This window comes from Erinaceus europaeus, chromosome 1 (assembly GCF_950295315.1).
Source record: "Erinaceus europaeus chromosome 1, mEriEur2.1, whole genome shotgun sequence".
Taxonomy (NCBI): domain Eukaryota; kingdom Metazoa; phylum Chordata; class Mammalia; order Eulipotyphla; family Erinaceidae; genus Erinaceus; species Erinaceus europaeus.
This window is the reverse complement of record NC_080162.1, coordinates 155014613-155031233: the sequence shown is the minus strand read 5'-3', so window position 1 is coordinate 155031233 and position 16621 is coordinate 155014613. Positions and strand designations below refer to the sequence as shown.

At 35.5% G+C, this 16621-nt stretch overlaps 1 protein-coding gene across 2 annotated transcripts in view; it reads left to right on the top strand.

Annotated features, from left to right (window-relative positions):
* Positions 1 to 16163, top strand: part of SNTG1 (syntrophin gamma 1) — a 333984-nt gene extending 317821 nt beyond the window's left edge. For both annotated transcript variants that reach the window (XM_060198528.1, XM_060198531.1), the window contains 2 exons: positions 2779 to 2889; positions 15576 to 16163. In XM_060198528.1, the coding sequence (XP_060054511.1) occupies positions 2779 to 2889; positions 15576 to 15734 (270 nt within the window). In that variant the 3' untranslated portion in view covers positions 15735 to 16163. The remainder of the gene's footprint in view (positions 1 to 2778; positions 2890 to 15575) is intronic.
* The last annotated feature ends 458 nt before the right edge of the window (positions 16164 to 16621 follow it).

The window sequence follows — 16621 nt, the reverse complement described above, 5'->3', positions numbered from 1 at the left end:
CCAGACTATTAAATGGGTAAAGCAGAGTGTCTTCCACAAATGGTGTTGGAAAAAAATAGGTTGAAACATGCAAAATAATGAAACTGAACCACTATATTACACGTAATACAAAAGTAAATTCCAAGTGGACCAAGGACTTGGATGTTAGACCACAAACTATCAGATGCATAGAAGAAAATATTGTCAGAACTCTTTTCCGCATGAATTTTAAAAGACATCTTCAATGAAACGAATCCTATTACATAGAAGACTAAAGCAAGCATAAACCTATGGCACTACATCAAATTAAAAAGCTTTTGCACAGCAAAAGAAACCACTATCCAAACCAAGAGAATCCTCACAGAATGGGAGAAGATCTTTACATGCCATACATCAGACAAGAAGCTAATTACCAAAACATGTAAAGAGCTTGCCAAATTCAACAACAAAAAACAAATAACCCCATCCAAAAATATTGAGAGGACATGGACAGAATATTCACCACAGAAGGGATCCAAAAGGCTGAGAAACACATGAAAAAGTGCTCCAAGTCTTTGATTGTCAGAGAAATGCAAATAAAGATAACAATGAGATACCACTTCACTCCTGTGAGAATGTCATACATCAGAAAAGGTAACAGTAGGAAATGCTGGAGAGGTTGTGGGATCAAAAGAACCCTCCTGCACTGCCGATGGGAATGTCAATTGGTCCAACCTCTGTGGAGAACAGTCTGGAGAACTCTCAGAAGGCTAGAAATGGACCTACCCAATGATCCTGCAATTCCTCTCCTGAGGATATATCCTAAGGAACCCAACACACCTATCCAAAAACATCTATGTATTCATATGTTCTTAGCAGCACAATTTGTACTAGCGAAAAACTGGAAGCAACCCAGGTGTCCAACAACAGATGAGTGGCTGAGCAAGTTGTGGTATATATACACAATGGCATACTACTCAGTTATAAAAAATGGTGACTTCACCATTTTCAGCCAATTTTGGATGGACCTTGAAAAATTCATGTTAAGTGAAATATCTCAGAAACAGAATGATGAATATGGGATGATCTCACTATCAGGCAGAAGTTGAAAAACAAGATCAGAAGAGAAAACACAAGTAGAATCTGAACTGATATTTGCATGTTGCACCAAAGTAGAAAACACTGGGGGTATATAGGGGGCATATTACTGGTCCCAAGAGGATGACAGAGGACCTAGTGGAGGTTGTATTGTTATATGGAAAACTGAGAAATGTTATGCATGTACAAACTATTGTATTTAATGCTGAATGTAAAACATTCATTCCTCAATAAAGAAATTAAAAAAAAAATTTACTGAAGTAGTATCCAAATGATATCCTGAATGGAATCTTGTACCAGAAACAACTATTATCTTAGAACTGAAATAAGTAGCGTAAAAGATGGTCTCTAGTTAATAATAGTATTCCAATATTGATTAATGGCTTGTGACATTGTATCATGTCAACATGAGATAAATATAATAGCATACTCTGTAGAGGAAGGTATAAATAAATGCTTTTTTAAAAAAGTTTTTTGATGTTTAGTCAAATCATCCTACTGTCTGAGATGATGTAGTCTGATGGACCTGGTTAACTAAAGTGATTTTTCTAGCTCATTCTCACATGGACACAATAGAAGATTTTGACATACTTATTCATGCTGGTCTTTTCTCTTGACAATGTGACTGGTTATTACTTTGAATTCCATGAGAAGTGTCTGCAGAATGATCTATTTGAAACTCATCACTGCCATTTAATGAAATAAAGAAATGAATGATTGGTGTTTTTACTTTTTTAATGGCAGAGATATACTTTTTTAATTTTAAAGTTATTTTTTAAATATTTATTTTCCCTTTGTTGCCCTTGTTTTTATTGTTGTAGTTATTAATGTTGTCATTGTTGGATAGGACAGAAAGAAATGGAGAGAGATTGGGGAAGACAGAGAGGGGAAGATAAATGTAGATACCTGCAGACCTGCTTCACCACGTGTGAAGTAACTCCCCTGCAGGTGGGGAACTGGGGGCTGGAGTGGGATCCTTACTCTGGTCTTTGTACTTTGCGCATGTGCACTTAACCCAATGCTACTGCCGACTCCCAGAGACATGCTGTAAGTGCGCTGGTACTTGTCTTTTGATGATAGAAGGGAAGATACTCACCATGCTGTCAACCAGAATTCCCTAGGCAGAAGATTCCACCAATGTGAACTGGAGCCTCACCTCCCCAGATCTCTGGCCCATTAGAGAAAGAGAAAAACTGGAATATAGATCAGACTGGGAATATAGATCAACCTGTCAAAGCCCATTTTCAGCAGGGAAGCAGTTACAGAAGCCAGACCTTCCACTTTCTGCACCCCATAATATCCCAGGGCCCATGCTCCCAGAGGGTTAAAGAATAGGAAAGGTATTAGGGGAGGGGATGGGATATGGAGTTACAGTGGCGGGAATTGTGTGGAATTATAACCCCCTTATCCTATGGTCTTGTCAGTGTTTCCATTTTATAAATAAAAAAGAAAAATAAGAAAAAGAAAAAATAAGGAAAGATACTCAAATTGAGTTACTTGTATTAGTTTTTTGAAATTATTTCAAGAATATAAAATTTACTTCTGTAAGTTAAAGAGTGATTTGAATATCGAATTACTTCATCTAATAATCATATTTTTAATTTTTAGTAGTACTTAGAGCACTTAATATGGCACACTTCTTTCACTGAAGAAATAACTATTTTTTGGTTTGAATGCGATATTAATTGCATTGACTTGCAAATGTTTTTTTTTTCTTTTTAGGCTGTACTTTGGAGGTATAAATTTTCTCAACTTAAGGGTTCTTCAGATGATGGCAAGAGCAAAATAAAATTTTTGTTTCAGAATCCAGATACCAAGCAGATTGAAGCAAAGGTAAACCTAAGAAATTCTCTATAATTGCACTAATAAATTTAATAAGCAAAGGGGAGAATAATAAAAAAGCAAAAGGGCTAAAAGATTAATTTTCATTTACCTTGCACTATCCCTCATGTACAAAAATATACCTTAAAAATTATAAGAGCAAAGTTTCATAAAGACAAAACAAAATCAAATGACTGAGCACATTTCTGAGCTTTAATTCTTTATGAATTAAATTTCCCTCAATCTAACAAAACATTTATGATAGCTGAAATAGTAATTTTTGTGGCATTACATTAGAACTGCTAAACTCATATAACTTAAAATTCAGATTTGTTTACCTTCCTTGAATATGAATACAAATTCCTAATGATATTTATTGATACATATTTATCCCTGTTATTATTAAATAAATTTAAAAAATAGTGGTTTGTAATCTTAGAGGTGAAACTGGGGATAAAATATTGGACTGTCAAGCATGAAGTCCTGAGTTTGATCCCCTGCATTGCATCTGCCAAAGTGATGCTCTTGTTCTTTCTATCTCTTATTTATTTATTTACTTACTTACTTATTTAATAGTTTTTTTCACTTTAATCCATGCATAGTTTCAGTATTTTCAACTATATTAACAATGCTGTTTTAACTGATCAGAAAGATAAATTTGTTTTTGTAACTACTTATATTTTAAAATTTGAATTATTTTCTGTTGTAATTAAAAATAAACAGACTTTGGCTGCAGAGAGTAATGGATTCATCTGAGGAGTGTCTGGGAGTAGGTTTAAGTGAATCAAAGTTTTTAAGGGCAGTACAAAGTGATGGGGCATATATTTTAGGTACTGCAAAATAAGCAATTATCAGCAGGGGTGAAGAATACACTAAGCCCATAAAGTCCATGAGTTAATCATAAAAATTCAGTCCTATGAGATAAACAATGATCAGCCGATGTATAGGTTACTCATGGCGGTAGAGGAGTTTACTGGCTAGCTGAGTCACATGTGTTCAGTTCCCTGTAAGAAACAGCCATGGCAGGCACCTTGAGCACCCTCAGCCAGGACCCTTCTAACCAGAAGAAGCAGTAGCCACAGAGAATGACTTCTGGCTGCTTGTGCTTTTAAGTCCATTTGGTTCACCCACAATCCCTTGTGTGTTTACACAGATTGTAGTATGCTCTGTTGCCCAGCTGACATCAGCTGAGCTGTGTGTTCAATTTCCTATGGTCGGCAGGTATACTGTGTCACAATTATCACTACTGAAGTTCATGTCAAAAATATTTGGTTAGAATGAATTATAAATATACTATTCAATTAGCAATAAAGAATAGATAAATAATGCCAGGTAGTGGCACACATGTTACACATGTTACAATGTGTAGGACCCAGGTTCAAGCCCCTAAGCCCAACATGGAGGGAAAAAGGTTTACAAATGGTGAAGCAGTGTTGCAGGTGTCTCTATGTCTCTCTCCATCCCTATCCCTCCCTTACTCTCAGTTTCTGTCCTCCTCTAGCCAATAAATCAATACAGACAATAAACAAATTAAATTAAATGAATAGAAAAATGCCAAAGAGAAATTTTTATGAAATTGAAAACCTATAAGTAAGGGGGAGGCAGGTTGCTCACATGGTAAGGGTGTATTTCTTACCAGGCAAGAACCTGATTTCAAGCCCCAGGCCATCACACTGGAGGGCTTTCAGGAGGAGGAAGCTTCCAGAATGCTACTACAGTGTCTTACCTTCTCTCTATACTTTCTTTCTCTCTTCCCATTCCTGTCTCTCTCACTCTCTGCCCTGAGGGGGGAAAAAAAAGAAACAAATGGTTGCTGGGAGTTAACAGAGTCTTAGAGAGGGAGAGAGAGAAAGGGAGAGGTAGAAAGAGAGGGAGAAGGAGAGGGAGAGAGGGAGAGGGAGAGGGGGAGGGGGAGAGGAGGGGAGGGGAGGGAGAGGGGGAGGGGAGGGGGGGAGGGAGAGGGAGAGGGACCTAAAGTACTGCTTCACCACTGGCAGAGCTTCTCTCCAGCAGTTGGGTGCCAAGGGTTTAAACTCAAGTCCTGTGCATTATAATGTGTGCACTCAACCAGCTGTTCCACCACCTGGCCCCTGAAAATTTGTTTGCTTGTTTGGATAGAGAAAGACATGAATTGAGAGGGAAGGGAGTGATAAAGAGGAAGAGAGAAAGAGAGGCACATGAAGCACAACTCTTGAAGCTTTCCTTCCTCCCTACGTGAAGACACCAGAACTGCTCCAGAACTTATTTTTTTTTTTTTTTTTTTTATTTAAGAAAGGATTAATTAACAAAACCATAGGGTAGGAGGGGTATAACTCCACACAATTCCCACCACCCAATCTCCATAACCCACCCCCTCCCCTGATAGCTTTCCCATTCTCTATCCCTCTGGGAGCATGGACCCAGGGTTATTGAGGGTTGCAGAAGGTAGAAGGTCTGGCTTCTGTAATTGCTTCCCCACTGAACATGGGCGTTGACTGGTCAGTCCATACTCCCAGTCTGCCTCTCTCTTTCCCTAATAGGGTGTGTCTCTGGGGAAGCTGAGCTCCAGGACACATGGGTGGGGTCTTCAATCCAGGGAAGCCTGGTCAACATCCTGGTGGCAACTGGAACCTGGTGATTGAAAAGAGAGTTAACATACGAAGCCAAACAAAATGTTGAGCAATCATGGGCCCAAAGCTTGGAATAGTGGAGAGGAAGTGTTAGGGAGGTACTCACTGCAAACTCTAGTGTACTTCTGCTTTCAGGTATATATTTTGCAGTAGTTTATGGATGCGTGTGAACGTAAGCTCTCTCTCACAGAAACTGGTGTATATCTAGGTTTTGGGACTTTGTTAGAAAGTGAACCACCTGAGATGAAATTAGAGTGTACTATAAAAGGAAAGGTCTCACCCGAGTAATGAAGCTGAAGGGTTGTCATTCCACACGTGAAGTCTCTGGACACAGTCTGAGGTGAAGCATGTTGAAGTGGCAATCGTTGCGTTGGTTAGGTTGTGATCGGCAGATGCAATATTATTTGATATGGATTGGGAGAGGCATACGGGAAAGTAGGCCCTATCCAAGGGTTCCAGGACTGGGGGAAGTAGGGGCTCTATAGTGGAGATGTGAGGTTCCTGCTGTCTTAGGGTTCAAAAAGGCAATCGATAGTTAATGTTATCATCACATTATTTGATAATTGGGTTAACTTTGAAAATTCCTTTTGTTATGGTTTGCTGTACAGTATCCAGTATCTTATATATAGCTGTGTTATTGAATGCTTCTAATCTACTTGGTCTAGGCTTTTGAGAGAGTCCGCATATCAAATACACAGCCTATATATTAAAAAGATTCATTTTGTGTTTTGAAAAACTTTGAGACATACAATTGATTTTCCCCCTCTCATATTAATTAACTACTGATTTATATGTCTACATTTTGCTAGGAGTGTACATAAACACGATTCCCACCACCAAAAGTTTGTTTTTTTAAAAAAAGGTCTTTGTATTAATTTATTTTCTATTTTGTTGCCCTTGTTGTTGTACTTGTTGTTGTTGTTGTTGATGTCATCATTGTTAGGACAGAGAAAAATGGAGAGAGAAGGGGAAGACAGAGAGGGGGAGAGAAAGACATCTGCAGACCTGCTTCACTGATTGTGAAGCTTTGCACCACCTGCGCTTAACCCTCTGCGCTACAGCCTGACTCCCTGCTTCCCCATTTTTTTTGAATTATTTGATATGTTTCACTGTTGGGTCTTAATTTTTTTACATTTTTTAAATATACACATGTATGTGTTATATATGAGGTTTTGTCAGATATTCAGATACACTGTAAATATCTTCTAGTTTATAGATCTAATATGATGTCTTGAAAATAGTAAAAAATGTTGTGACCACAATTTATCAATTACTTTTTTTTTTATAGATTATAAGTTTGGTCATGTCAAGAACCATTCATCAAGTGCCAGGTTCTAAAGATAGTCTTCTTACACTATCACCAAAATGTTTTTGTAGACTTGCTAATTGCATTTAAACATATGGCCCATGTTAAGTCATTTTTCCCCCTAAAATTTGTGGAGCTTAGGGCAAGGCTCACTGTTTTGCCTGTGGGTAACCAATTATTCCACTATCACTTGTTTTACAAATTATTCTCCCTCTCTGAATTGTTTTTGCAGATTTCACATAAATTTTAAAATGGTTTTAATGAACACTGTTTTTAGTTAAATTGCTAACCTATCTCTTTGCTGAGATCATATATTCTTGATTATATTTGCTAGGCAGTAATATTTGAAATGAAAAAATATCCTTCTGCTTTACTGTTATTTTTTCAGTATGTATTAGCTCTTTTATTTTCTTTATTTTCCATCATTTTATGAAAAAATTCTTTGTTTTCCTATCTCCCACTTTTCTTTCAATCAGTCTCTGTTTCTATCCAAAACATTAATAATTGTTTTTTTTTTTTTAAATTCCTACTAGGGAAAGAGAGAGGCAGACTGGGAGTATGGACCAACCAGTCAATGTCCATGTTCAGCGGGGAAGCAATTACCGAAGCCAGACCTTCCACCTTCTGCAACCCACAATGACCCTGGGTCCATGCTCCCAGAGGGATAGAGAATTGGAAAGCTATCAGGGGAGGGGGTGAGATATGGAGATAGGGTGGTGGGAATTGTGTGGAGTTGTACCCCTCGTACCCTATGGTTTTGTTGATTTATCCTTTCTTAAATAAAAAATAAATTTAAAAAATTATTTTTAAAAAGATGTAAGAAAATGTGTCATGTGGATAATAATGAAATGAATTTTATTTATATTATCTTAATAATGCATATTTATAATAAAAATGCAAATAATTTATAATAAATATTTATTTAACACAAAGTATAAATTGGGCTGCAGCATGCATTTTTAAAACTAAAAATTCTAATTTTTTCTAACTTTTTGGCTGTGAAAAAAATTCAAAACTACTAAAAGAATTTGTGTGGATTTATTAGGGAGTTCTAACTTTCCTATTTGTTTTATAATAAAATTTGTTTTACTGCTATTCAAAAATTTTAATGGTTTTGATATTGATGTATGTATAAACAAAATTACTTATTCTTTGGTGATCCCTAAGTAAGTTTTCTGTGTAAATAAGAATAGTTATCTACAATAATTCTAATATTTTTTTATGTTCATGTATGTGCTTAAGACATTTTAATTCAGTATAATATAACTAGTCTCTTAGCCATCTTCTAACATGCTTGAAGTAGCCCTACTCATTGAAATTCATGACAATTCCTCTACTAAGGAAACTTTTAAATATTCTCAAAGCTAATTACACAACATATTAATATTGCTAGATTTGATATTCAGAATTATATTACAATATATACAATACAATACAATAATAGAAGGAAAAAAAGAAATTTGCTTTTCTGTTTAGTGCAGAATTTAGGTACTTGTTTAAATGTGCTAGTCACTGAAGGTTTCTAATCTCCCCAACCTTTCCCTACTCCTAATGTCCATAGTCTCAGAGGATCCATGTTGCCATGAGAGATCCTTTCACATATGTTATGACTACTAAGAGACAAGTCAGAAACTGAATTTCAGTAATATCACTTTTGTACTAACCTTAAAAATCTTCATTTTCTCATTGTGTATTATGGATAAAAATGCCTAACTTAAAATAGTTGCTCTAGGGACAAAGAGTTCTGTAGCTTGATCATAAATATTGAGTATATTATACAACTGATAAAATATTTTGGATGCTCTGTGTTATCTGTCAAAGATCTCTACTAAAGAATTCAGGTGATATTAGGGTTTGCATTTTGGAAGATCATGACTGGTAATCTAAATGATTTCCTGTTGGCAATTCAAATCTTATAAATAAGGATATTTAACATTCAAAAAATGAATAGGTTTTCTTTCTTGATCAGAAATGAAGGATCCTGCTTGTCAATAAGGTCACTATTTCTTATTCTTTTTGGCGTATAACAATATCATTCTACTTACTGATTTATTCTTAGAGCTCTAAATAAAGCTTTGTCAATTTTATTAATATCTTGAATCAGATTTTTCACTTAAAAATTCATTCTCCCATTGTTTTTGTTCTACTTTTAATTTATATATTTACTTTTAAAATTTTATTTATTAATTTATTGGAGAGGTCAGAGAGAACTTGAGAAGGAAAAAGGAGGTAGGAGCTTGAGTACTACTGCTTCACAGCTAGTAAAGTTTCTCCCTTGAACTCAGGCCCTTGAAAATGATGACATGTACATTCTACTGTCACACAACCATTTCATTCATATATTTCTGACCTGAACATTGTTTAGGCTGATTAATTTGCTCAGTGATAGGGTTCAGGATTTGTATACATGAGGGCATTAGTTTGATTCCCTGACTCCACATATGCTAGAGTTACATATTGCGCTAATATCTCTCTTATTCATATAATATATTTTTTAAATACAACTTGAGATAGCATTTCAGATAAAAGAAAGTTGTGTCAATTACCATGTGCCATCAAGTTTTTTTCTCTTGATTTATTATCTCGTTATTATTTTTTTTTTGCTTGTTTTGTACTCTCAAGAACAACCAAACACTGATTTATGGGGGATGTGTAGTAGTAAGTACTCATTAGTCAAGAAATTGATAACGTGTATTTTCATGTATTAGTTTGTGTTAACATTTTAGAAGACCTCAGTTATTTCCTGTTTTCAATGATTTATTGAGTCCCTGATGCATGACTTGGTGGCATGGAAAACATATGAAAATCTAGGCTGCTATTTTGTCATTGAGGATACTATGTGATACTATACATTATGTATAGTCAACCAAATGAAGATAAAATGCAGATATGATACCAAAGTTAGTACCTGTAAACTTAATTCTTCCATACATTACTCAAATTTTCAAAACATCCTTTCCTTTCTCTTTATCAGAAGATCTTGCTTCTTCTTCAATTAGAAAACAGAATTGAAGTCACTTACTATCAATTCTACACATACTCCTTGGATTGTGCCTAGTTACTCTGCTTTCTCTCCATTTATGAAGAAAAACATTGTACTTGTTTCTATTTAGCTCTTCGTTTCCCCTTTTGCTCTCCTGATTTGTCATGAGTTCAAAAATTTGTTTTTTTTTTAATTTAGGATACTTGTTTGTTTTCTATATATACCATATGTTAATGAAAGCTAATATGTATCTTCTGCTGAGTTACTGCACTAAGTGCAATACTCTTTATATAAAATCATGTTACAAATTGCAGAATTTCAGTTTTATATCTAGATAGTATTCTATTTTGTAGGTAAATTTTAATCTTTTAATATCCATTAGTTAACGGGTTGTATCCATGTATTCAGTTTTTCTTCACATTCTCCTCCTCCTCCTCCTCCTTCTTGATAGATACAGAGGAAAAAATGAGATAGAAGGAGTAGATAGAGAGGGAAAGAGACAGATACCTGCAGCTCTGCCTCCTCAATTGTGAAGATTTCCTCCTGTATATGAGGACCAGGGGTTTGAACCTGGGTTCTTTGTACACAGCAATGTGTATGCATAACCAGGTGTACCACTGCCTGGCTCCATTCAGTTCTTCACTATTAGAAATAATGGGGCCATATTGGGCAGGGCTGCTCTTCCCTACCTTTTCTGCATTTTATTCTAAGAATAGATTGTTTATTGTTGCATATCTTCTACATCATCCCTTCATTCAGACCCACAGATTCATTCACCTATAATTTATATGTCTATATGTTCCAGTTTATTTACAAATGTAACTTTAATTTTACCTTTAAATCTATTACCCCCTTTTGTCTAATATTCTCTCAAAAGTAACATATGCAAAACCAAAACTTACTGTTTCATGCTAAACCTGTTTCTCCCATTTCAGGAAATGACAACTCTTGTATCCTGCAAGTTTTTCAGTCAAAAATCATAGAATCATATTTTTAAAAGAAACTTTCTTCATTTTTAATTTATTAAAGATACATAGATAAATAGATAGCTATTGAAATGGAGGGGGAGAGAAAGGGAGAGAGACAAAGAAACACCTGCAGCTCTGCTTTACCACTGGAGAAAGTTTTCCTCCTGTTGGTGGAAACCAGGGGTTTGAACTCAAGTCAATATACATGGTAGTATCTGTGCTCAACAGGGTGTACCACTCCCCAGTGCCTAGAATTATCTGTGTCTCAATTTTTGAATCCCACAATGCCTCTTTAGAATCCATTGTTTCCATCCTTTATTTAAATCTCGTTCCAAAGATCTCATTTTCAACAATACATCCATCGTTATTGTATACTAGATGCTCTCATTCATAATTAGAACTTTAAAAAACCAGAGCCCCACCCTACTAGGGAAAGAGAGAGGCACTTGACCAGTCAATGCCCATGTTCAGCGGGGAAGCAATTACAGAAGCCAGACCTTCCACCTTCTGCATCCCACAATGACCTTGGGTCCATACTCCCAGAGGGATAAAGAATAGGAAAGCTATCAGGGGAAGGGTTGGGATACAGAGATCTGATGGTGGGAATTGTGTGGAGTTGTATCCCTCTTATCCTATGGTTTTGTCAATGTTTCCTTTTTATAAATAAACTTAAAAATGTAATGGGAATGCATGGTGACTTTTTGATTGGTTATGGTTGTTTGCAACAGTTTCAAGGACTCAAAAGGGAGGATGAGACTAGAGGACTGAAAAAAGGAATGGGACTCCAGCTGTCTCATGGTGGAGGAAGATGACAATTGTTGTTGGGTGTAGTATGCTGACATCTCATGGAGACATACAAAGCCATTCTCCTGAGACAACAGCTTTATAAATTATCATTTCTCCTAATAAATTGGTTAACATTTAATTTAATCTATTTTAAATTAAAATGACTTCTCTTAGTGCTGTGTTCAAAAATCTCTGTAGTTTTCCATGTCACATGGGATAATACTCATAAAGTACTCATAGAGTACTGAAAGCTCTAGTTTGTATTATTAATTTCCTCTCATTTTCTGTCAATTACTTTTTAACCCATTTCAGTGTTAGCCATACAAACTACTTGCTTTTCCTCAAATCCTCCTCAAATGGCACAATTTTAATTCAGTATCTTTGAAATTCTGCTTCTCCCTGGAGTAGTTTCCTCTCACAAGTATTGAATTTCTTGCTGCTTTTCCCTTATAGGTTTTGTTCACAAAGTATATTTCCTAGCCCATGTTCTCACACATGTTGCCCTCTTTTCTGCTTTGCTTTTTTGAGTTTACTGTTAGCTCTAGAAATACTATTTATTTATGCATCCACATTTTGTATCCTGTCACAAAAACGTAGTTTGCATCAAGAATTTTCTGTTTACTTTGAACACTATTTTATCTTAATATTCATTGAATTAATGATGATTAAATTTTAATATAATTTATACTTATATCCATAAGATTTTAATGAATTGTGTTAAAATTTTATTGAAGCAATTTGAGTATTCTCAGTTGGTAGAGTGAAATATCATTATGACATTAGCAATTAGTTAAGAAGTGCCTTCCGTTTAAATAGCTGATGTTCTATTAGTTTATCAATTTGCTAAATGTGACCAATGGCCAAAATTTGGCATTGAGATGAAGGGATGGATAAAGACATCATCTTATTCTCTTTTATGTATCTTTTACATCTGCCTACCACTCACTATCCTGAAAACAGCTGTAAAAAATTTAAAAAGTATATTTCTTTTTTAAATATTTATTTTAATTTATTTATTCCCTTTTGTTGCCCTTGTTGTTTTATTGTTGTGGTTATTATTGTTGTTGTTGGATAGGATAGAGAGAAATGGAGAGAGGAGGGAGAAGACAGAGAGGGAGAGAAAGATAGACACCTGCAGACCTGTTTCACTGCTTGTGAAGTGACTCCCCTGCAGGTGGGGAGCCAGGACTCAAACCGGGATCCTTATGCTGGTCCTTGTGTTTTACACCAGCTGCGCTTAACCCACTGCACAACAGCCCGACTCCCTAAAAGTATATTTCTAAGTACCAGTAACTGCCATGTTGTTTAGAAGATATGAATAAGAAAGTATTCATATTCACAAGATATTCTAGATAACTTGATACTTTAATAAGCAAAATATAATCTACAATTCAGTGAAATATGCGATGGAACTATTTTTAAGAAAATTATATAATGCACCTTCTCACTTGCAACTTTCAACAGTATTTTCTTGACCTAGTGTAAATTGGATGCATTTTTGTTATTTTTTTCATTAATAACACAGTGCACATTTTAAAATTCCCCAGACTTTCCCTATCATGTAATATCTGGTATGGTGTGAAACTAGAAGTATTCAAAAGCTACATGTGAACTGAACTGGTTGCATAAAATGTAAATTGTGAATATATATATTCATATATATCTAAGAACAGTTATATTTAAAATGAACATTTACTGATTTTCACTACAATATATACAAATTGGTTACTGTTGTAAGTTGACAGAACATTCTTTGGAATTTTTATTTATAAAAAGGAAACACTGACAAAAACCATAGGATAAGAGGAGTACAACTCAACACAATTCCCACCACCAGAACACTGTATCCTATCCTCTCCCCTGATAGCTTTCCTGTTCTTTATCCCTCTGGGAGTATGGACCCAGGGTCATTATGGAGTGCAGAAGGTGGAAGGTCTGGATTCTGTAATTGCTTCCCTACAGAACATGGGCATTGATAAGTTGATCCATACTCCCAGCCTGTCTCTCTCCCTAGTGGGGCAGGGATCTGGGAAAGCGGGGCTCCAGGATGCATTGATGGGGTCATCTTCACAGGTAATTCAGGCTGGCATCATGGTAGCACCTAGAACCTGGTGGCTGAAAAAAAGAGTAGCCAAACAAACTGTTGACTAATCATGAACCTAAAGGGCAGAATATTGCAGAAGAAGATTTCGGGGGGGGGGGTGGGGGTGGGAGTGGGTGTCTCTGTTTTGTAAATAGTAGGCCTATTTTAGTTATATTCCAAAGGTCTCATGACTATACTAGCTTTTTTTCTTTTTTCTTTCTACCTGAGCCTGACATCTGATTGGTGGATCCAGTTTATTATCTGAGGAGATGATGTGGAAAAAGGACCAGAAAGCTGGATCAGGGAAGAGAGTAGCTCCCAAATATGGGAAAGGTATATAAATATTGTTGACTGTAAACCCCATCAATTTCATCTGACCTGGGTCCCATATTCAGCTTAGGAACCTATTGTGACCTCTGCATCCCTATAGATCTGAGCTCACATTCTGTGGTCATGAGTTCCAAGCTGCCCTAATTTCAGAACCATCTTCCTCACGTAGAAGAGAGAGTATGTTGTCTAGCCTTCCTTTGCAGGATGGAACATTTTCTACTGTTGTTGATCTATGTTGAGGGCAAGATCCTATGGGGGCCCACAAAGGGGTCTACTGTGTTGTTCCTGATAAAGATGACCAGTGACAATGAATGGAGAGAGGGATTTATTCCAGATCTAGGCCCATCATGTCTGTTTGGGAATTTCAGGACTCCCCAACTAGGACCTCAGCTGATGGGGTAGCCTGATACTGACTAAAGAGTCAATAACTTTTCAGCCACCAGGTTCCAAATGCTAGTATGATTACCAACCAGACTTCCCTGGACAGACAACCCCACCAATGTGTCCTGGAGCTCCAATTCCCCAGAACCCCATTAGGGAAAGAGAGAGTATGGATTGATTGACCTGTCAAAGCCCATGTTCAGTGGGGAAGCAATTACAGAAGCCAGACCTTCCACCTTCTGCATCCCACAATGACCTTGGATCCATACTCCCAGAGGGTTAAAGAATAGGAAAGCTATCAGGGGAGTAGAGGGTATACAGAGTTCTGGTGGTAGAAATTGTGTGGATTTGTCAATGTTTCCTTTTTATAAATAAAAATAAAAAATAAAAAGTCATTAAAGTATTATTTTATTCAACTTCTTTAAGTATCTATCATGTGAGTCAGTTTTCTAAAAATAAAAATAATTAGTTGACTCCAGTTAATATTTTAAATAATCCAGTAATTTAAAACATTGAAGGACATTTAAGTTCAGCTAAAGTTTGAACTAGTGAATGGAATATTTTTGGAAGTGAAACAATGACTTCTAAGGTTATAAACATTCGTATTTCCTTATTCATTATTTCATGTTCAAATTATTATGTTAATTACTAATATAATCTAAATATCACAATAGTATTTTAAATTGTTTTAATCTAATTATATTATTTTCAGTGTGCATAAGAGATGAAAAGTAATTTTTGACGGGTCAGGTGGTGGAACGCCTGGTTAAGTGCACACATTACAGTGCACAAGGACCCAGGTTCAAGCCTGGGTCCCCACCTGCAGGGGGAAAGCTTCATGAGTGGTGAAGCAAGTGTTGCTGGTGTCTCTCCCCCCATTTCTCTCTATCTCTATCCAATAATAAGTAAATAAAGATCTAAAAATATTTTTTGAAATAAACTCAAATAAACTTTGTTGAAATAAACTTTTTTGAAATAAACTCAAATTAATTTGTCCAAAGTATTTCTATGAAGCAATTTTCAGTCCTTTCATGGACAATAAAAATACTTAGTCTTTAGAATTTTTAGGCTACCATTACTTGAGGTTAATCTGTAACATATGTGATGCCTATAGATTGAATACAACATTCCTACACAGATAGATTTGATTCTAAGTATTGTTTCTGGGGAAAAAAATCTAGTTATTATTTTGTTGTCTTGTCATCATTCTTTCATTTGACTTTTATCTTACTCATTTCTCTTTTCCTTCCAGGAGCTGGAATTTTCAAATCTATTTGCTGTTCTTCACTGCATTCATTCATTCTTTGCAGCCAAAGTAGCTTGCTTAGACCCCCTCTTTTTAGGAAATCAGGCCACCACTTCTGCTGCTGCCAGTTCTGCTACTACAAGCAAAACAAAATACACAACTTGACATACTGGTTTTGCATTGACTCTTACCCTGACTATATGAACAGAATATACGTTTATCAATTTAGACCCTAGGGAAACCATAATATGCACATGCACAGGAAGTCAAATTGAAATTACAACAGATAAAAGAAGATCATAGAGATCGCAAAGAACTTTTAGTCGGAAGACATCTGTGAACCACCCTAAATGAACAGAACAGCTTGTTCTTACACGGTTTATTTGTACCAGTACTCTGAACTTATCAAAAGTGAAGATAGAAGAAGAATGCATTACTCAAAGTATGTAAATAATATAAAAATTGTAAGCTACCTATAAATAAAACTACGAATTGTTATTTCTTTATTTTAGATTATTTTGTACCACAGATCTATGTTGGGTGAGATCATAAACTTATACCCTATCATTGTACTCCAAGTGGTGTAAAGGAGATTTTAAAAAAGGCGTGTACAAAAGTTTTGTCCAAGAAGAAAGCACTTTTAATTTGTTGATATGGATCTATTCTGTATTTTCATCCCATAATTTGACACTGGCACTACCATTTTATTTTATTATAAAACAGTATACGAATAAAGAAAAAAGATAATCATAGTATCCTATAATATACACAATGTCAAGTGGACTATGTTTCCCTTGGCTCATGGATATTGAATAGTCTATTAGCTGTTAGTGTCAATTAAAATGTGTCAATATAATTATGAAAGATGAAAACTCAAACAGAAACTTTGTTCCTTCACTTAAAACTGGAGATTTATATTTTACTTAATGAAATTTATTATCAAATTAAAAGTTTCATAAATTTTTAGTGACTCCAAAAGCCTTTGTAGAGATAATCAACAGATATTATAAAACCACCACTTCTTTGTAATGCAAACATTGTTATTCAATTAC